Source organism: Aulonocara sp. 'chitande type north' Nkhata Bay, linkage group LG4 (genome assembly GCF_057382095.1).
Source record: "Aulonocara sp. 'chitande type north' Nkhata Bay isolate Kocher_YH1m ecotype deep benthic linkage group LG4, A_spYH_male_GT1.1, whole genome shotgun sequence".
Taxonomy (NCBI): Eukaryota; Metazoa; Chordata; class Actinopteri; order Cichliformes; family Cichlidae; genus Aulonocara; species Aulonocara sp. 'chitande type north' Nkhata Bay.
In genome coordinates this window covers 11,446,751-11,469,022 of record NC_141347.1, presented here as the reverse complement: position 1 = coordinate 11,469,022, position 22,272 = coordinate 11,446,751, and the positions used below count along the sequence as shown (strand labels likewise).

Here is a 22,272-nt window from a genome sequence, read left to right as displayed (position 1 = left end):
TCAGTGCATTCAAAGACTCACTTTCAGTCCCTTCCGATTTAGACTCACCCAGAGAGGTCTGAGAAAGCACGCCAACCCAGGTTTTATCAAAGTGGGCCCTTGTTGTGGGTAGACTTTCATTCCGTCACAGTCCTAAAGGCCAAACCGATTAGTCAAACTTCTCACATCCTTTGTGCAACTGTCAAAACGGTGAAGGCATTGTTTATCCGTCGCACCACTTTTCCACAAGCACATCTCAACGGATTAAAGAGAGGTGGCACATTCAAACATGATGAACAACAGCACAATGTAATAGAATGGCATGTTTGGGGGGGGCTGTAAGATTCACCTAAGATTTGTTAAGTCTGTACTATGTAACAACCATGAACCACTCCTGATTTCTTTATATTTTTCTGGGAAAATGGGAGATGCAGCAGATTAAACATTAAGGATTAAAAACAGTTTCTACAATTCAAACAAACTTGAAGTCAGTTTGTATGACCACCTTTATTCTTTAACACACCCTCAACTCTAAGGTAAGATGGCCACCCACTGAGACAATTTTTCATGAGGCTTCAGTGAACTCAGATCCTGTGTTGGGTTTCCACTATTTTATGGTTATTTATTTATTGGTTAAAGCCTGCCACGTTGTCTTTTGTCCACCACATGTCCAGCTTCCACCCTCCATCCATTTTCTTCCACTTATCCTTATCAGGGTTGCGGCAGGGGAGTGCTGGAGCCTATCCCAGCTACCATAGGAAGAGTTCACCCTGCGCAGGCCCCCGTTTCCTTCTTGGAATCAACACAAAAACAAATAAGGTGTGGCTCAAGACTTGCACAGGACTGAAGTATGAAATAAGCTTGCATAATGTGAACTGATCAGCTTGACCTTTTAATACAAGTGTAAATTGAATGGATTAATGACAGTGCTCCTGACAATCCTAATCAATATCTAAAAACAATGAATACAGTGAGGTTTTATTTTAAGCGATATAGCACAGAGTATAGTTTACGTCACTGTCAGAGTGAAGGACAGAGTTCATGTTCGGCTGTGTAAACTGGGTGTATTAAATTGTACCGTGTCAACAGAAGCAGACCTGAGAGCCAGCAGTTTCCAGCCAACAACCGTCTGTTATGTAATTTTTAGTATCAATTTCACTTCCGGCACAGCAGGAGGCGCTACACAGCTGCCACGTGATGTCACCAGAGAAAATGAAACATGGCGGAGCAAAGGTGACGGTTTGTGAAAGTTGGCGATAACTGCGAGAACAAATTTTGACCCTTCTTGTCTTTGTCGCAGGTGTTTGAACCTTTAGGTGAGCCGCAGCGGTATGCTTATACCTTAATAGGTTCCGCACATGAACTGGGAGGCTGTAGTTGAGTTTGTTCGTCTACAGTGGTCTTACCGAACCGGGCATTAGCTGTTAGCCGCGTTAGCAGCTAAACCAGCGCCTGCTTTTGTTTTTGTCGGGGCCCGGGGATTGTGTGCTAGAGGGAGGGCTGACATTTTTAAAGCCTTTTGGCTTTTTTTTTTTTTACACTTCGCCTTATTTTTCAAAGACCATATCCCCACACTGGACTGTGCAGCTGATCTATTTTTAAATAGACTTTAGGTTTTCGTATTGCACTGCGGTTGAGGCGTGCTGGCAGTGCTCTCCGCTAAGGCCAACCACACAACAAAGCCATACGTGTTACACAGCTAACACACAACAGACTGTGTCTGCTTGCCCAGGAACTATGGATCCAAAACGCGCACACGACAAACCTCAAACGAGCGGCGGCGGTGGCGGCAGCAGCGAGGACTCCAGCTGCGGGAGCCCCGCGTCCCCCTCGAGCAGCCCCGCACAGCCATCGAGCAAACCCCTGATGCCTGGGGGCAACGTGTTCGCTAACGACGGCAGCTTCATGGAGCTGTTCAAGAAGAAGATGGAAGATGAGAGGAGGAAAAAGGAGATGCAGCAAACAGGTGGAGATGCCAGAGCCACCGAGCAAGGACAGACACCAGTGGAAAAGAAGGCCCCACCCGTGACGAGCTTTGTAAGGGGTTTAGCAGTTGTAAGATGAGAGAGCAGTAGTTCCACTCACAGCCAAAGTGAAGCACTATGCACTGATACAGCAGGCTTACTGGCACCATAGTTAGTACTCTGATGGCTGACATGTCATTTTTATGAGTGTTTCATACATATGCCGGTGATTGTATTATCCCTGAGATATTTCAGTAAAATCACCCACAGTGATGGTGTAAAACAAACAATAGCTTAGTAAAGTGTAGGGATGATCCTCACTGATGGTTTCGCTGGTGGCGCGAGACAAGTGTAGACCTTCTGCTCTGGTGTAGTCTCCTTCATTGGCAGTCCACGTGCAAGAGCTCGTATAACGGTTTCAGTCTTCTATCCCCTAACCCAGGTGGGGAAGCGCCGAGGCGGTGTGTTCCTAAAGACCGGCATTGTTGCGAAGAAGCAGAAACAAGACACAGAAGTAAGTGGGATGGAAGGTGGCAATATTGATTGTGTTGTTCCCACAGGTGATAACCTCTGCCTCCTCCCCTGCAGGCTGAGCCAGGCAAGAGCGATGCTTGGTCTAAGTACATGGCTGAGGTGAAAAAGTACAAAGCCCACCAGTGTGGCGACGACGACAAAACCAGGCCTCTGGTCAAGTAGGCTCCAGGAGGTGGAAATGAAGTGCTTTGCTGGTGGGGGGCAACTACCTGGGACAACCTCAACGAGGGCCTGCCAATCCTCGCCTCCTGTACTATCAGTTCGAGTTGCCCTTCATTTTTACATCATTCACAAACTGCTTAGATTTACCCACCCCCTTTTTTTGTTGTTTTTTTTTAATTGTTTTTGTCTTGCTTGTTACTTGTTGGACTCTGTTCATTTGAGTTGATGTCAAAAAATATTTCAGACACTTGAACATTTATTATTGAGGACCTTTTACATTTTTCATGTCTGGTTTATTTGGGGTTTCATTAAGGACTAAGTTGATTTAATAGCTAAATCAAGGGTTCAATTAAATCTACACTGCCTATAATTGTGTCATGTTGTGTTTCGACATTCTCATAAATACCACTGTAAAGGCATCTGAGGAGCAGAGACTGTATGTAAAAGATGGCTGTTGTTTGCAGGTCTGAAAAGAGAAGGCAATGTTGAAATGTTTTAAGCCTGCATTCTTTCTTGACTCTGCTTACAAAATCAGGTCTGATTGTATTTGCTTGTTAAGGATCCAGGGACACAGTTTCTGGGCTCTTGCCTTTTTACCATGTTGTAGTATTTTGCCATATTATTAGCCATAATCATGTAGCAAGTGTTTAAACAGAGTTTGATAAAAGTCCTGTGTTCCAGACACTCCTGTGCTGAGTAAGACTGCAGAACACAAGGCTTAAGATCAGGCCTTTTTTTTTAAATTCTATTCTTTTATTAGATAATCCAAATTGTGTAGCAATATACGAATGGCTAGCCTTGTAATTTCAATTGGGTGGGGTTATCTCAGGCATTGTTTTGACTGAAGTTTGTTTTTGGTATCATCTTTTTGCTAAATGACCTTTGTCTTTGCCACAATATGTACTTTCATCCAACATGTTCTCTCTACTAATTGTATCTCAATTGGACCAATTTCCCTAACCCTTCCAGACATCACTATTTACTTTTTTCTTTATGCCCAAAATTACAGATGTGTTTTATTTTATTTTTAAGATAACTCCAGTCACTGCACAGTATATAATTTGTTTCCTAGCCATCTCACATTCAAACCTAATCTGTGGATGTCTGGACATTAAACCTGGGAGAGACGCCACATTAATCATTCTATTGGAGGCAATAAAAATAGCTAATGATGCTAACAGAGAGTTAGATCTGGGAAAACGAAATCAATTCTAATGATGTCTGCAAACACTTCGAATAGTGTATGGGCTCACTCTCTACTTCAGTCATACAGGATAAAACATGTTTATTTCACAAAGGATGGTCCCCATTAAAGCCAGAGCAGTGGATAAAGTAGGTACGCTGACTCTGCACAAGTCTGCATTGTCTTCAGCTTCCAGTCAGATCCACCTCTCATTTGTCACAGCTGAACACCAAGATAGTAATGGCCAAAAATGCTGTTTTATGTCCAGCTTTTATATACAGTCTATGGTCCAGGGGTCAACATGATATAGAAGCTTCAGCTTCATTTGACTTTCATAATGCAGCTTGAATGATTCATTTGAAGAGAAAGATTTTAATTAAAAGTCAGTTTGAGTTCTATACAGGAACAAATTTATCCAGGAATTCAAGTACAATTAAAACATGTACAGCTCTCTCTTTTAAAAAAAAAAAAAAAAGCTCAAATTCAACAATTTGTTTACATTTCTTACAGGTATCAGTGATAATTACATTATGATAAAAACAGCACCAAGTAGACACACTGACCATGCATCAGAAAGGGAGCCATACAAAAGGCACACAGTCCCAGCAAGCACACACACACACCTCAATCAACTATAAATCCCATTCATTCATTCCTCCCTGTCCACAGTGATATAGGTCTATTGTGTAAACATTGGCAAACTGCATTTGCCATTTTATTTAACAGCTCAAAGATTTAAAAGTTGTCATTGTTTTAAAAAGGTTATTTTTAACTGGTAGTTGTGGATAGTTGAGCTGATCTTAAAAGCAAAAGTCTGTAATTCAGACCCCTGTTATGTGCGGTCTGTGCGTCCCGGCTGTCCCAACGTTTCCTCGTTTAATTGGACTGCATCAGCTGGGTCCGCTGGATCATAGAGTCTTCCTCTTAGCATCACCTCCCTGGCTTTGACTGACATCTAGACGGGAACAGCACAGTGTTTGAAATCTCAACAAAAACATTACAAAGAGGGAAGGGGGAAAAAAATTGTTTTTTTTAAAGTAAGGCATGCTGCCACCAACAGATGAGAACAGGACCGGACAGAAAATAAATAAATAAAAAGAGGAGGAGGGGGGGACAACCTGAGACAGAGAACATCAGACACTTGAAAGGAAAAGCAGAAGAGCAAAGGAGCAGGCTTTTGAGGTGGAGGGAGCGAGGGTCAGATTTTACCTGAGAAAGCGAGCTGCAAGTGAGGAGGCAGAGCAACCTGAGACCCTGACTGGAGGCTCTTATACAGATCTGAGGAGACAGGACAGGGCGACAAGAAACAAAGAGGGAGAAGATGGGAGGAACAAGTACCAACGGAACGGGGAGGTCAGAGGAGAGACGTGTGAGAGGAAGGAGCAGGAGGAGAAAGGAGGGGATAAAGGCAGAAGTGTGAGGCCAAATGTGAGATAGGAGAGGAAGCATGATGTAATACAGAATTGATGGGGGAGCAAACAAAAATGCAATGTCTTACATTAATTACAAAGCTTACATTTAGACACAAAACATGGTGATAAATGAGAACGCACTACAACACAAAAAAAGCCCTACACAGGAAACACCCACACAAAAGCAGACACACACCCCAACAGCCTCACACATACACAGTGCTTTCATGATGTCATATTGTAAAGAAAGCAATGCTCTTAGTTAAATCTGCAGCTGCCATCAATGTCAGAGTTGCACCTGGTGCATAATCTAAGCCCCCCCCCCCAGTACAATGAGCGCTTGTGACCTGTGTGCATCACTCACTCTGGGTCAGGGTGGAGAACGGTGGGTTGCTACTGGCTGCAGAGCTGCTGGGTGCCGTGTTGGAGCCTGCTGCACCCAGCGAAGGCAGGTTTAACAGTGAAGGGAACTGGAAGGGCAGGGACACAGGCACCAGCCCCCCCAGCATCCCAAAACCGAGCGGAAGAGACGAGGCTGAGCTGAGCAGATTGCTGCTTCCTGCCGCGGAGACCTGAGCAAAAAAACAGGTTAGGAGTGTTTAACAACAGGAAGAAAGTGGTTTCATTCAACAGATTCAGGGTTGAAAAATCCACCTGTGTACATGTGCTGCAGACAGTGTATCCGCACAGTATTCACAGAGCTTCACTTGGTCCACATTGTCTCATGTTACAGCCTTATTCCAAAATGATTAAATCATTTTTTCACCTTAAAATTCTTCACATAATGACAAGTGAAAAAATGCTGGTAGTAGCCAGTGGTACCCCTCAGCCTGCTGGTAGATACATATGGTATCAATTTCAAAATCCTACCTCGCCTTGTTCTCAAGTTATTGCGTTCACAAGCTTGTCAGGAAAACTTGACCTCTGACCTTTAGGTCGAGGTCACTGAGACTTTAGTAGAAACATCTGTCGTATCCATTTGAAAATCCTAAGTGACATTCACAAGATTTTCAGAAAACTTGACCTTTAGGTCGAAGCCACTTAAGATTCTTTTAGCAGATACACCTATGGTATCGATTTGAAATTCCTGCATCGCTTCGTTCTCATGAATTCCTCTGAGACAGGATTACATCGAGGCACAGATCTGGGGAAGGGTACAGATAAAATGTCTACAGCATTGAAGGTCTCAATGAGCACAGTGGCCTACATCATCTGTAAATGGAATCTGAGGAATCGGGGTAGAAGGACCTTAGTCAGTAATGCGACCAAGAACCCAATGGTGACTGAGCTCTAGCATTGCTCTGTGGCAGAAGAAGAAACTTCCAGAAGGACAACCATTTCTGCATCATTACAACAATCAACTGAATCAGTTAAAGGCACATGATGTTTGCCAAAAGCCAGTTAAAGAGTCTCAGACCACGAGGAACAAAATTCTCTGGTCTCATGAAACAAAGATTTAACACTTTGGTCTGAAGCATCATGTCTGGAGGAAACCACGCACTCAGCCAAAATAACAAAGAGGGGTTTCAAGATCACTCTGTGTGTTCTTGAGTGGCCCAAACTTGAACATGACTGAACATCTCTGGATCTGAAGATGAGCGTCGCTGCACAGCTATTTAATCTGAAGACACTTGAGAGGTTCTGCAAAGAAGGATAATAAGAAACTGCCCCACAATAGGTGTGCCAAGCTTGCAGCGTCATTCTCAAAAAGACTTGAGGCTATAATTGCTGCTTGTCATTATGCTGTACTGTATGCAGAGGTAAAATATGAAACTAATCCATTTTCGAATAAGGCATGTGAAGCACTGTGAACACTTTCCAGATGTACATCCTACATGTTTCCTTATCTAGCCATACTGGCACTACAAACCTGTGGCAGCTGAGAAGAGACGGATGACATTGGGACAGATGTGACTGGCTTGGCGCCCTGAGGTGTCCCGCCCCCAGACCTCTGGCGCTGACCTTGATTGGCAGAGGCTGTCGTGGGGGAGGCACTGGATCCTGAATGCTTGCTTATGGATGAGGTGTTAATAAGGCTGGTGTTGGTGCTGCTGTTGCTGTTGGGGGTCTTCTGGCTGCCTGGAGGAGTGTAACTGCCTTGCCCCGGCTTGTTCACTCCTCCTTGGGCACCTGAGAACGGCGGGCGGAAACCTGCTGGGCTTTTGTTAGGGTACTGGTGTAGGGACGGGGTTGCCTGAGACCTGGGACTTTGAGAAATGGAAGCTGAGGATGAGGTGGCAACGGTGACGATGGGGTTGGGTGTGCGGGGAGTGAGTTTGACGATGGGTGGGATGCTGCTGTGGGTGGACTTGGTGAGAGTGGCGTGCATAGGGGTGATGAAGTTAGACTGTGGTTGTGGCTGTGCTTGTACGCTGGGGAGTGTTTGCGAGAGGGAGGAGGAGGATTTACTCTGGGGAGTCTGGGGCAGGTGAGGTGTCTGAAATGTTTTCTGGACCGTGACTGAGGGCGATGAGAGGGTGTGTAGCCGAGGTGATGTGATGATCAGAGTGTCAACACTGTTGACTTTGTTATTATTGCTGCCTTTGAGGAGCCCAGAAGGGGCAGTGGAGACCCCGGTCTTTGATCCTGGTGCCACTAGTGGAGACGCAGTGGGCGGTGGACGTGGTTTAGGTGGAGACACTGAGGCAGGCATGTTGGCTTTAGTCACACCCACACTCAAAGGTCTCTGCGTGTTTAAAAGTAAATGTCTGTGCGCCTGCGCAGTGCCCTTAACAACCCCCATGCCATCCACCCTGACCAAGGGCAGAGGAGAGGACGTGACGGAGGGAGACCGAGACAAAGAGGTGGAGGATGACGAAGAGGTAGAGATGTAGTGAGGTGCTTTGGAGCTATTGGGAGTGCTGACAGAGTTCTTTTTCTGCTGCAGGATGACCGGTGAGGTGTGGAGGCCGGAGGGGGTGGTGACAGTCTTGGGTTTATCTGGGGACGGGGGGCTGTCCCCCTGGGCCAGGCCCTTAGCTGCATTGCCAAGGATGGCCAAGGCCTGAGAGATGGAGTCCAGAGAGGGAGCCTCATCGAGGGAATCGAGACATATGGGCTCAGACGGTGACTGAGTCGGACGCGTGGCGACCTGGGCAGCAGGGGAGGGAGTGGCACCTGCTGAGGGTGTGGTGTGACGAACCCACACAGCCTCCTGGAAAATACAGAGGACACAAATATACTTTTAGCGACATTTAAGAGCACCGCCATGTTTCTTCAAGTTAATCTGAAATCATCATTCATATACTAGGAGTAGCAGGTGAAACACAACAACAGTATCACAATATTCTGCATGGCGATACTGTATCAATACACAAACCCAAATATTGATATTTTATCAAACACATTAAAATACAAGAGGGCTCATTTCACGCATCATGAGATAACGTTAGCCGAGCACCGTGAGAGAACTTTAACCTTATTGACAAAGTTTCACTTTGAAGAGATCATTTGCATAACTTGTGTTTTTCACAATTTACTGTCCAGAGTTTCTGCTCCAACTTCCAGCTGCTGTACAGTTTCTAATGAGAACACATTTAGAATCTAAACCTTTAAAAAAAAAGAAAAGAAGAAGAGGTGTCAAACATAATGGCCAGAGCTGACCCAGCAAAGATTCAAATCTGGTGCACTTGACACAGCAGGGCATGCCGACATTTAACTATATTTGAATAAGTTTTACAGTTTTTCCTGTTGATAAAAACCTCCCCCATGGCTATTCATGCTACACCAAAGTAATTAGGAACACTGCAAAAACTCAAAATCTTACCAAGTATATTTGTCTTATTTCTAGTCAAAATTATCTCATTACACTTAAAATAAGACACAATCAGCTACAGGGCAACATTTCAGTAAGCTAAAGGAACTTGTTTCAAGACAGTGAATCTTGAAACTAGAGAAAAACTAGAGATTTTTCACTTGTTCCACTGGCAGATTTTTTCACTTAATACAAGATATTTTAGCTTAAAATAAGTGAAAAAATCTGCCAGTGGAACAAGTGAAAAATCTCTAGTTTTTCTCTAGTTTCAAGATTCACTGTCTTGAAACAAGTTCCTTTAGCTTACTGAAATGTTGCCCTGTAGCTGATTGTGTCTTATTTTAAGTGTAATGAGATAATTTTGACTAGAAATAAGACAAATATACTTGGTAAGATTTTGAGTTTTTGCAGTGAATAGCAGGACAGTCTGGGTAGTGCACTACCAGAACCCTTTTTGTAATTTTACATTTATTTCATACAAATTAGGTCCAAAGAGTCGTGCCGACAGATTTCTTTGGTTTCCCATAGCTGCATTTCTTTATGATGTAGAAAAACTAAGAAGTATGGTTGAAACTATGCTTCTTTTTCTCATTTTAAGTTATCTCAGAGAGTTATATTAGTCACTAAAGTTCTTTACACTGACAAAAACGAGTGTTTCACTGGTCCAGCCCACTTTAGATCAAAGTGGGCAAGTGTAAAATGTGTAGCAGTCATCCCTTCTATATCAAGAGCCCTTCCATTACAAAGTCACTCTGCTGACAGATGGATTGCAGATTAACTTGAAAGTTCAACTAACCTTTGGCTTGGCTTTGGGAACAGGGAGCATCTTCTTCTTTGCTCTGGAACAAAATAAAATTGAATGAGCTATTAGAACAAATCAGTGATGAGAAAATAGGTTAATAGTAAGGTGAAAAACGTACGTGTAGCCAGTGAGATGACCGTGAGCCATGATGCTTTCTTTGAACAGCATCCTGCAGATGGGGAAATACAGAAATATGAACACAACAAGCACTAATATTAGGGAATTACTTCTTCATTACCATTCTATTTAAGCCATGATTGAAAACATACGAGAAAGATAGCCGCTATTATAATCACTGGACAACCACAGAAATCGCATTAGCTGCTGTCACACACCTGGCCTGCATCCACCCCTTAGGCCAGAGGGGTTTGACTTCAGTCTCCATGAAGGCTTTGAGGTAGTCTTCCAGAGACAGCGTGTTCTTGCCTTCACGCTCGTAGCAGGTTAGCTTCACCCGCACCAAGTTACACAGCAGTGACCTGGAAGGCAAACAGCATTAAGTTGACCTCTGATCTTGAGGTTGAGGTCGCTGAGATTCTAACTCGTCTGAGATTATTAGTAAATACACCTATACTATGAATTTGAAATTCCTACGTTGCTTAGTTCTCAAGTTAACATATTCACAAACCTTGAAGTCCACATCACCCACCCACCTGGCAAGGTGACGACATTACAATATACCATAAAAGGCTGATGGGTAAAAACTGGGGAGGATCTTTTAAAATGAAAAGCCACATCATGTTCATTTTACAGCAATTTTTGTTAAAATTAAATAAAAGATTTTTTGCATGTACTGCAATGTATTCACACACCCAGCACTGAGTGTGTGATGTTCGAAGCACTACAAAGTGTCACACTTGATGACTGCCTGCAGCTTTCCCTCTCCAGTAGCTTCCAGAAACACTGGGCTGGACCTGGCTGAACAAACACCTCGCATGATCGACAAACATGGCTTCTCATATGCAAACTGTGCAGATCCAACTACCAGATGTGTCTTGATATATGATCAATGATGGCTGTTTTTTGTGTCCTAGAGTTTCCAGAGGCGTGGGATCACAGCAGATGCTCTCGATATGGATAAAGCGCCCTAGATCTCAGCTTTATGCCACTCAGAGCTACCAGAATGCACTGAACTGCTGAATAAAGAAAACAAGTAGAGTGGAAAGGATGGATCCTGTGAGCACAGAGAGGAAACTGACCTGAGTCTGTCATCCCACACAAACTTCTTCCGAGGCCCTATCACCCTCTTCCCCGGCTTCTCCTCATCGTCATCCTCCGAGCCATTTTTCTCTCCCTCCTCAGACTGCTGCCTGCGAGCAAAGAAACAAACATTTTAGATTAAGGAAAAAAGGTATGTGAGCTCAGAGTAAGAGCCCAGAGCGAGTCCTTACTTTGCAACTTTGGCAATGCAGTCCATGTTGTATCGAGCGATCTGCTCTGGCATCACACTGCACACCGCCAACTTCAGCTTCAGCAGGGGCGTTCGTAGTCGGTCATCCTGGACAACGAGAGAAATCAACACTCATAAGGACAATACAGAAATGAATAATGGACACACAGACACAAAAACAACAGCTTTTGCACAAATGCAGCAGTTGCCTCATAACAGGTTTAGCCCATTTTTTGCGACTGTTGTCAGTCCTGCGTGAACACCCAAGCGGGGGATAAGTGTGGGTTTGCACTGCCTACACAGACCCGCAGTTCACCCACAGCTATCCATTGTGGGTGCATATGGGCATGTTTGCTGAGTGTGCTGAGGAGAGCATCATAGCAACACAGATGCTAAATGTACTGCTGTGGAGATCAACAGCAAAACATATTCTGGCCAACAAAAAACAAGTCAGGGCCTTAAGCTGCTGTCGGTCTGCTCTTTGTGAATGAACTGAAGCGGCTCTCTTATAAAAAGTTTTAGATGGGACCACCGTGTTAGCATCTAGCAGGGTTAATGTCACTAACGTAAGGTAAGGTAATGTAATGCTTTAATCGCATGCACACAGGTCAGAGCTCTGGGCAGAATGTTATTCTGAGGGACATCCATGAACTGAGGAAAACCTAAGAGCTGATTTAGAACAAAATGAGTAGTACTGGGTGTGTTACTCTGCGTTTGGGCTTCAGTAGAGTTAAACTCACTTAGCTTTTTGCTCCATTTGCTGCTGTTGCATTTTGATACAGCCAAATTCACACTAAATCTGTCTTTGTGAATGAATGATTAAGCAGTTGTCAACACTGGGGAGGAAAAACTCCCTTTTAACAGGAAGACACCTTAGGCAGAACCAGTCACTCATAGAAGTGTTTTCCTGAAAGAAGAACGTGCAGCAGCTGTTCCAGTCTGACTTAAAGCCACAGACACTGAGACTGGTAGAAATGGTGCTCATAGCATCTTCACTAAGTGGAAGGACATGGGACCTTTAAGTGATGTCAAATGCAAATCGTAGACCTCTTGGGATCCGTGTTACCAAAACTCATTCTAACAGTAAGAACACTTGCTGCCACACACCTGTATGTTGAGGCTGAGCTTCTTCAGTCGTTTGAGCAGAGCATCTTTATTGCAGGGCACAAAGGCCTCCAGGTGAGAGTAGACAGCTGAACGCACCTCTGTGGGCTGCTCCTGAACCTGCAGCTCGATGCTGACACACACAGAAACAAACACAAATTTACATTTAATTGATTTTATACAAATTAATCCGCACTAATTCAAAATGAAGGAATGTACTCACTCCAGTAGGATGTTATTCATGTCCAGTGTGAAGAATTTCTTTCTGCCCTCTTCATCAAACAGACGGGACGCCTGTGACAAACAGACATCGCAGCAGTGAATAGGACTGGTTATGTAGGCAGTCTACTTCACATTTAATTTACACTCTTACTAACAATTATTTAATAAAAAAAATAAATATGAGCTGGTAGAAGGCTCATACCGCCCTCAGGTCTTCAATGCGTTTCGCGAGTGGGTCTGGAAGTCCGCAGGGCAGAGGAGGAGGGGTAATCACACTGCTCTGCACCGCCCGGCTACCTCCCATTTTGTGTCCCATCCCAAAGGAGCCGTTCTCCCCCTGAGCCGGGCTGGAAGGCTGAGGCGAGTCCAGCATCCCAAAGTCCAGGTCACCCATCATGTCCTGCAGTAAGTCGTTGTTGGCCGAGCCGAGCAGCGACATCACAGCAGGGTCTGCGGAAAGGTCGGCCATGTTGCACTCGTTGCTGCCAGCGGCCTTGGGATGGGTGTTCAGGAGCGCACTGTTGGTGTTCGGCACTTTGGGGCTAGGTCGCGGCAGACCGGCGGCGGCCATGTTCTTCTTGCGCATCTCCTCCTTTTCCCTGGTGAAGCGTCGCAGCATGTTGGCCAGGTGCAGGGAATCCTTCATCAGCTTCTTCCTCTTCTTCTTTTCTGGCCGGTTTAAAGCTAAAACGCTGCCGAGACCAAAGAAGCACAGAGAATAAAGACGTTTAAGGCACAGCGTTGGGGTAAGGTCTGTGGTTACAGCAGTGTTTCACTGACATCACTGGACAACAAATTCTTACTAACCGTTTAGTATATTGTAATTAAAGTGGCATAAAACGGAACTAGCCTCCTACCCTCCTTTCAGCCAATAACAGACCAGAACACACAAGTACTACAAAGAAGTTTAGGCCAAGTACTGCTTATGCCTTCTGGGGAAAAACTAGTGGTAAAATAAATTATATAGAGGACTTTCACCTCAGAAATTAAAGTTCAAGTCCCATGTAAAAGCCAAAAAGTAGTGTTGAACTATTTTTAAATAAATGAATAATGTAGATATTCCTTTATTTGTCTGATGGGACGGGCACAACGAGGAGCAATGCTTATTCTTAAACGAACACCTCATGTTAATTTATCTAAGGAACGAATTAGCTACTTACTGAAATAACTATAATACAGGATTACAGGTCAAAACCTCACCCAGACTTTGGTACTTTGTTTTTTCGGGGTTTCTTTTCCTCCAAAATTCCACCATCTTGCTTTTTCCGTCGCTTTTTAATCACTCGCTCTTCACCGTCTTTCATCTTCTGCAGATAAGACACAAAAGGTGAAAAAAGGCACAGAATAATACAAGGAGCAAAGCAACAGCTTTTCTTTTTAACTATTTGTTCATATACAGAGTGCACAGAGAACCAAGCACCTACCTTGAAATGATTATCGTTTCCAGCCGCGTTTTCTCCCTCAGAGTCAGACGCAGCTCTGAACTGCAGAGTGCCCGTGTTGATGTAAAAGCCTCCATGTTTAGTGGTGAGAGAGGCCGGTACCAGCTCATCATACTGAGGACGGGGTAGAATTACAATTAACTGCTTGTTTTCTTATGATGCAACAGTCTTCTTCCCACGGTCAGTCTTCCAAACGACTACACATAATAATACTAAACTTTACTAATATTATTCTCAGTATTAAAGCTTATATATTTATTTGTTTAATGTTTTCCCTCTTATCCAGTTTCTTTTATTCTTCTGTTTCTACTGCAGATCAAAAGCATCCACTGACAAAAGGAAATGAAGCAAAGCAAAGAACCATGACTTTATATTAAAGTTACTGTAATTTCTCATTATTATTTTAATACAACATGAATGTTTATCATCTTTTTACTACACTTATTTTTTACTTTCATTACAAATAAGGTCGTTACTTATTTTAATCTTTGGCAAAGAGACCTGAAACGTAACCTATTCTGATGAACGCCAATAAAGAAGATTAATTTTTTTAAAAGAATAAACTCACAGCTTCTGAATTGTCAATGAAGGGATCGGTTTCATCGTAGCCGTAGCCGATGTCAATGAGATCCTGCATTCTGTCCTTTTTCTTCTTCTTCGAGCTGCCGCCCTGCAAATGGACAGTAAACACAAAGATCACAAAATATTTAAAAATACAACAGAAACACGCAACAATAATCACCCACACAGATTCAGCTGTAACCACAATATGGACAGCAGAACCAGCGCTTCAGTACAGGGAGGCAGGGGCGCTGCTTGTCCCGCTGTGGTACTGGGGGTACAGGAAGCACCAAACATGGATCACAATAAACATGAGACTTTTACTTTTGAAAAGGACACTTCATCATCCAGAGGACCCTGTGGGGGCCTTTATGGCTGAAAGAAAAGTCATGCTCAATCATCCAGGTAAGTAAATCTCCAAAAGTTGATTCTGTCTCAGACTGAAGAAGTCACTTGGATGAGTGACGAAACGTTTCTCCCACTGAAAACGCTGCGTCCAGACGAACAGAATCAACTTTTAGAGGTTGAAAGAAAAGGTCTGCAGCTCTTAACCAGTTCGAATCATGTAAGCTAAAAGAGTTGTCATGCCAAGCAAAACTAGGAATACATTAACTGGGAAAAAAATATTTACTTAATTTAAAAATGATATGCATGCTCAAACACAAAAACCAACACGTGTGTGTAAGTAAAAGCCTGTTTAACCTCGTCTTAACTGCAGAAGTCACCTGGAGCAAGAAATTAAATTAATAATGTTTTTTTTAACTCAAGATTATTTATTAGATTTCTAAATTGTCTGTTAGTTTTAAAAGAAAACTGTATACAGAACAAAATCCTACCAGTCACAAAATTTAGAAATTATTTTTAAATTAATTTAACAGAAAAGATACAATCAAACACAACAGCACACATATCAGTGACTCTTCAACAACAAGACATCAGAATGTTTCTATTCTACATTGTTACCATTTTGTAGAACTGCCACTGAACCATCGACCTGTGTGAGTTTTAGTCACCTTTTGATTGGCCGGTCAGTCAGTGGAAGAAAAACGGCGCCACTGTAACTAACTAAAACTGATCTAAAACTAGGTATGGTAAAATAATAATAACAACAATAATGATGATAATAATAGATTACTAAAATAAAAACAAAAATTAGACTAATCAAAAACAATATTGTGCAATTGAAATCGTTTCTACGTTTAGAAAGTTCAGTCTGATTATTTATTGAAACTTAGGATTTCTATGACAGTAAATCAACCGCTGACATAAAGCAGTCTCACTGTGCCCTCTATTAAATAATGATGTGAAGGAGAAAAAAAAAAAACATCTCTCATGCAAATAAAAACTAAAACTGAAAGTAAACTTTTCAAACAATAAAAACTAAAAGTAAACGAGCAAATTCTCTCTCTCTTAGAACCAATTCAGAAATGCTAAATTATGATAACTCAAACTCCAGAGAAGGTCTCTCAGTCACATTATCATTCAACTCCACTGACCCCTGCGGTTATTAGATAGCAGGCAGCCAAACAGAAGGAAGGGAAATCCAGGACAAACATTTTGCTACCATTCAACAACTTCAACTTGAAACCTAGCATTCAAATAGCTAGAATTTCCCTAACATGACTCTGACGTTAGTCTCGTTTCTGGCTGTTGTGAAATATTCAGAATCGCCACTAATTTGCATGTTGTTATGGAGCCTGCTTCATTCCCGTGCTTGTAAAAGCCAATATTAGAAAAGACTTGTTATCAAGTGATAACATAGCTTTAACACTGTTTCTCAACCCTGGAACTAAGCCTACATTTTTGAAGCTTCCAAAAATTAGATTTTTAAACCATGAAGGGTTGAATAATTCCTCAAACGCCTGACTAGCAGTCAGGCAGGAAACGCTAACATTCTTCACGTTTTACTCTAGGGTCTTTACCTTACAACATAAAGCGACTTTGGACGACTGTTGTCCTCAACTGGTGTTATGCAAACAGGCCCGAGTTTACTTTGCTACTTACATATTTGCTTTCAAATTTTCTGGCAAGCTCTTCTACCTCCCGCCTCTCCTTCTCATCATCTGCAAAAGGGTCACTGGGGTCCAGCGGAGGAGTGAGTCCTTTGGGTACAGCAGAACCCACGGGCTTTACCTGAGGAACACCAGGATAGCAACTTGAATCGTAAATACGTAAGGCTGACAACAACATCAACGTCATAATCGCACCTGGCAATACATGCAACCTGCATAAAAAATAAAAATAAATGAAAAAGTAGGGAGGTTCTCACTACAGCAACTCTTTGTCTTGTGTGGATTAAGTAGGACACCTCTATATCGGTCATAACATAAGATGTAGACATAGGAGTAACAAGATAGGATGGTAATAATAAGAGGGTCCAGTGTCCCTGACACTTAAAATACTTCAGCCTGCATTCAGACTGCGTTTTTAAACTGCACTGCTTCAAACTCTCCAAAATCTATCTAAAGGTCATAATAAATAAATACATAAGGAGCATGAACATCACGTATTTATGGGCTCAGTGTGATCTACTTTATTTGCAAATCCTGTCAGACAAAAGTTCAGCAGCCACAACAACAACAAAACAACAAGTGCAACATGCACGCGGGTTCACCACCACCGGAGTTGTGCCCGGTTAGCCCCCCCGCTAACACCACCGTGTCTGCCTCTGCTCTCCTAACCTGAGAAAGAGATGAGTGGACCAGCTCGCCGTAGTTGAACTCGGAGGACCCTCGCTCATTCGGCTCGCTCAGCGTGAGGCTGAGGCGGACGGTGGGCTTCTTCTCCTCCCTCTGCGCGTCGCTACCTTTCTCGTTGCCGAACAGACCTCCGCCACCCCCTGACCCGACCGCACTCCCACCTCCATCTTTCCCAAAAGTGATGTCGACGGCCTCATCTTCGCGGCGGCGTTTCTTGCTGGTCTCCGGGGTCGGCGGCGGGGTGGTGTTGAGGGTGGAAATGGTGACGAACGGCACTTTCCTCGGCTCTGCCATTTGACGCTCTCCTTCCGACGTCCGGGCACACAAAACCTGGAGCGCCACGCTCCTCTCAGCCGCCAGTGGCAGGGGAGCTAAACTGGAGATGGTCGACAAGTAAGAGCTAGCTAGTTGCTCAGCTAGTTAGCTTCCTCGGAATGAGTGCTGCGGGCAACACAATGACTTTTATCGCTCCTCGGCCCGTTTTAATCCATACAGTATTATCCCTGGAACAGCCCCCGTCGCCTACGAGTGACTTAAACTGCAGGAAATCGCAGTTTTGACAGCTTCCATGAAATTGGTGGTTAGCTACCGCAAGGAGGATTCTGAAGTAGCCATCTTGATCATTATTATCATTATTCAGAGGCTGGGCGTGCATATGAAAAGAAAGCGGAAGGCAGAGAGGAAGGGGAACCGCGTTTGTCCAATGGCAGCGCAGAAACACGCCCACCTGACAGACTAGCGCGAACGTGGAGGAGGTGATTGTTCTGAACAGCCAGGATATCTCAGCTGTTTACTACAAAGAGAAAATATAATAATACATTTAAGTTATATCTTTAGGCACTTTGTTGTTTTTCATCTTAATGACTCTTTCTAGGTGCTGCACACTAGACAGCTTCTTCCTTTGTCCGACTTTATGTGTCCAGGGTTTTTAATCTTAATCTTTCCATAACGCTTTATTATCCAAGTCCCTTTCAAAACTACGTGTTTATCTCTCTGCTCCCGTGTTTTTCTCTCAATCGCATTTATCTTCAAAATCTTTGCATTTCTTCTCCATGGACAGATTTATTTCCTCATATTTGTTGGTCTCAAACGTCTTCTCCGATTTCCGGAGGAAAAGAATTTGTAGTTTTTCCGCTTTTGACTGTTGGATCTCTTTCATTTTTAAACTTGGCAGCCTCGTCCTGCTCTTTTTTTCAACGATTTCTCCACCAGGGTTAAAATCTTAGTTTTAAGCCGTTTAACTTCATCCGTGAGACGCCTTTAATTTTTCTTTCGTTTTTTCAGGCTCATTTTGGAGTTGCAAGAAATCAGGTTTAATGATATGAGACATTTTTTAATTGATGCATGTCGTTTGTATGAATTTTTAAGTATTAATTTACTAATATTGTGCTTCACATATTATCTGCGGTGTCACTTTATAGAATGGAATGTCACAGTGTGATGAGCACAGAGCATGCATGTGTTTGACTAAAAGACATCATGTTCTAGTTGTTGTGAGGCCGTGTTGTGTTTTAGATGCAATTGTGCCTTTTTTATTTTTTTATTTTATCCTTTTGATTGTTTGTCGTTATCTTTCTCAGTAAAACTGTGGCAGTTTTCACTGATGGTACTTTAATTTGTGTACTTTTTCACAAGTAAATCTGGAGTTACTACTGATTTACTCCAATATTAAATAATCTGTATTCAGATTTAAGAGTACAGGAAAATTTATTTGTCACTGAGTGGTTCTGCCTCAGCACTGGACAACATATATTAATGCTTTATAATATTTCTCTCAAATCAAGTAAGATGTACAGAGGACTGTGTCAACACGCTAGGATTAATTATGCCATTTCTTTACACTTTTGCAGGATTCTCTAATATGGACTGTACATCATTAAAATACTGCAATTTCAGTAAGTATACACATTTCATATAATCATAGTCTGTAACTTTATTATTGGCATTAGCCCAAGTAATTAAACATTTTAGTTAGTAAAGAAAAGAATGGGCATTTTGATTGTATGTGCACCATAGTCTATGTAACAAATAACCATATAGCCCAATAACTATATAATAAGGTGGATCCAACTTCAGTTTCACACTCTTCGTTTATCAGAAATACACTGCTCAAAAAAATAAAGGGAATACAAAAATAAGACATCCCAGATCTGAATGAATGAAATATTCTTATTAAATACTTTGTTCTTTGCATAGTTGAATGTGCTGACAACAAAATCACATCAAAATCATCAATGGAAATCAAATTTAACAACCCATGGATTTGGAGCCCCACTCAAAATTAAAGTGGAAAAACACATTACAGGCTGATCCAACTTTCATGTAATGTCTTTTTTTTTTTAAAGTCAAATAAAGCTCAGTAGTGTGTGTGGCTCTATGATCTCCCTGCAGCGCCTGGGCATGCTCCTGATGAGGTGGCGGATGGTGTCCTGAGGGATCTCTTCCCAGACATGGACTAAAGCATCCGCCAGCTCCTGGACAGTATGTGGTGCACCGTGGCTTCGGTGGATAGAGCGAGACGTGATGTCCCAGATGTGCTCGACTGGATATAGGTCTGGGGAACGGGTAGGCCAGTCCATAGCATTAATGCCTTTGTCTTGCAGGAACTGCTGACACACTCCAGCCACATGAAGTCTAGCATTGTCTTGCATTAGGAGGAACCCAGGCCCAACAACACCAGCATATGGACTCACAAGGGGTCTGAGGATCTCATCTCGGTACCTAATGGCAGTCAGGCTACCTCTGGCGAGCACATGGAGGGCTGTTCAGCCCCACAAAGAAATGCCACCCCAAACCGTTACTGACCCACTGCCAAATCGGTCATGCTGGAGGATGTTGCAGGCAGCAGAATGTTCTCCATCATGTCTCCAGACTCTGTCACGTCTGTCATAATGTGCTCAATGTGAACCTGCATTCATCTGTGAAGAGCACAGGGCACCAGTGGCAAAGTTCCCAATCTTGGTGTTCTCTGGCAAATGCCAAACGTCCTGCACGGTGTTGGGCTGTAAGTACAATCCCCACCTGTGGACATCAGGCCTTCATCCCACCCTCATGGAGTCTGTTTCTGACCGTTTGAGCAGACACATGCACATTTGTGGCCGGCTGGAGGTCATTTTGCAGAGCTCTGGCAGTGCTCCTCCTGTTCTTCCTTGCAGCAGGAGGTATCAGTCCTGCTGCTGGGTTGTTGCTCTCCTATGGCCTCCTGTAGCTTGATTTCACAGAAGTGTGATTGACTTGGAGTTACATTGTGTCTTTAAGTTTTCCAGTTTTCTGTTTTTTTTAGCAGTGGATAATCAAAAATGTGTTACATGCTTAAATTTACACAGAAAAGTCAGAAATCTGCTCTTGTTCCATCTCTGTTCTGTCCTCATTCTCCATCTCCCTCTCTGTTCCTCTCTCCCCCTCTCTGTTCCCCTCTCTCTCTCTCTGTTCCTCTCTCTCCCTCTCTGTTCCTCTCTCTCCCTCTTTGTGCTGACAATCAAGCCAAACACCAACATCATCAAATATACAGTTGAAACCAGATATTTACATACTCTCCAGATAAAAACAGATACTTTTTAATTGTAACATCAAATCAGACTAAATGTTTATTTTTTTAGGTTGATAAATATAAAGAGTAAAGAGAGAAACTATCTGTATTTCTTAATTGTAAATGGCACCAAATTGTATTCAAAATTGAGCCACACTTATGGAGCTCCACAATTCTTTTTCTGGTGTTTTGGTTGACATCTCCTGAGTTTCCCATGTCAAAGAAACAGGCTCTGTGTTTTGCCTTATATGCATCTGCAGGTGTGCCACAAATTTACTCACATGGACTCTACTAACCTATCAGAAGCTTCTTCAGCTCAGAATGGAATCATCTGGAGTTTTCTTATTAATTAACAACTTAGTGTACATGTACTCCTAAATTTGATGAAAGTGATAAAAATAGACAGATCTGTCTCTCTTTATTCTGACATTTAACTAATTCAAAAGATATTTCAATATTTATTTATCCAAAACAAAACAAGTTTACTCTAAATTGATGTTGTACAGTAAAAAATGTTCTTGTGTTTTCCATAAAGTGTCTGTAAATATCTGGTTTCAACTGTGAATATCCTGCTGTGTATTGAAGTTCCTCTTGTTTTGCATAGAAATATACTGAACAACATACAAAGCATAATATATAAAATAACATCTAACAGTTTTTTCTTTGAAAGAAGCTCCTTATGTCCATTCTTGTATATCAGTGCATTACTGAAACTGATTTATTTAGCCGTGGAGGGTAACAACTGAAAATATGAAATAAACACATGTAAGCTAAGACTCTCTAAAGAAACAGCATTCGGCTTTTGATTTCACCATTTGTTGATTTACTTGAAGAACAAGTAAGGTAATATGAGTCAAGTGATCAGTTTGATATCAATCTTTCGTGATACACAGTCATATTTACATTATTTGTACAATACGAATGATTTGCTTTGGTACCTGGTCGAACTTCAGTTCTCCTCCGTCTGCCTGGCTGCGTTTCTCTAGCAGCGCACTCGCAGGCAGCAGCTCCCCCCGCCCCCTCGTGTGATTCGAATATTGTGTGTAGTTTTTGTTTTATACAGTTGTCAGCCAGGCATCTAACTATGAAAAAATTACACTCCAAAAGACCCCGTGCTTCTGAAAAAACAACCTGGGCTTAAGCCCAGTAAGCCGCCACCCCCCCGCCACTGGCCTGAACTATAGAACACGTAACATAATACCCACTGAACAGTATCAAGTTCTTTTTAATCAAAATTAAACTTATGAGAAAGTAGACCCCTTAAACACAAATCAGTGTGATAATAACTGAAAGCATCTTTGGGAAAACTAACATTTCCACGTATGGTTGGACACGTCAGCAAACTGCCGTTCCCATTTCCCCAGCCAAATATAAAGAAATAAGTGGTGCAACTTTTAATGATGCCACAGATTCCCCTTATTATTTTTCTGGGTATATAATCCAATGCATTTCATCCTACTCCAACCTAGTCAGGGAAAAATAACTGCAGGGGCCCTTTTACTTAAGGTTAGGTTAGGTTCCAACTGGCTAGTGAA

General features: G+C 42.7%; 2 protein-coding genes and 1 long non-coding RNA gene across 5 annotated transcripts; 2 read left to right on the top strand and 1 right to left on the bottom strand.

The window, feature by feature from the left end:
• Positions 1 to 1,031: 1,031 nt before the first annotated feature.
• trir (telomerase RNA component interacting RNase) lies at positions 1,032 to 3,614 on the top strand. Its single transcript, XM_086288399.1, has 3 exons — positions 1,032 to 2,016; positions 2,386 to 2,457; positions 2,532 to 3,614. The coding sequence occupies exons 1-3, from the start codon at positions 1,717 to 1,719 to the stop codon at positions 2,637 to 2,639; spliced, it is 480 nt and encodes a 159-aa protein (XP_086144525.1). The 5' UTR covers positions 1,032 to 1,716; the 3' UTR covers positions 2,640 to 3,614.
• On the bottom strand, positions 3,426 to 17,862 carry LOC147332013 (ubinuclein-2-like). Of its 2 annotated transcripts, XM_086288396.1 has the most exons (17): positions 17,191 to 17,862; positions 16,514 to 16,642; positions 14,517 to 14,618; positions 13,931 to 14,062; positions 13,707 to 13,813; positions 12,709 to 13,198; positions 12,508 to 12,578; positions 12,288 to 12,417; positions 11,182 to 11,288; positions 10,990 to 11,100; positions 10,126 to 10,269; positions 9,909 to 9,959; positions 9,785 to 9,827; positions 7,105 to 8,388; positions 5,599 to 5,806; positions 5,032 to 5,100; positions 3,426 to 4,777 (listed from the first exon to the last, which is right to left on the bottom strand). In XM_086288396.1, the coding sequence occupies exons 1-17, from the start codon at positions 17,500 to 17,502 to the stop codon at positions 4,731 to 4,733; spliced, it is 3,537 nt and encodes a 1,178-aa protein (XP_086144522.1). In that variant the 5' UTR covers positions 17,503 to 17,862; the 3' UTR covers positions 3,426 to 4,730. The 2 variants fall into 2 exon arrangements, with proteins under 2 accessions (XP_086144522.1, XP_086144523.1); XM_086288397.1 differs by lacking the exon at positions 5,032 to 5,100.
• On the top strand, positions 17,159 to 21,506 carry LOC147332012 (uncharacterized). Of its 2 annotated transcripts, none has more exons than XR_015128755.1 (3): positions 17,159 to 17,601; positions 19,059 to 19,103; positions 19,600 to 21,506. It is a non-coding gene; the product is annotated as an uncharacterized LOC147332012 (long non-coding RNA). The 2 variants fall into 2 exon arrangements; XR_015128754.1 differs by having other exon boundaries at positions 17,159 to 17,963.
• The last annotated feature ends 766 nt before the right edge of the window (positions 21,507 to 22,272 follow it).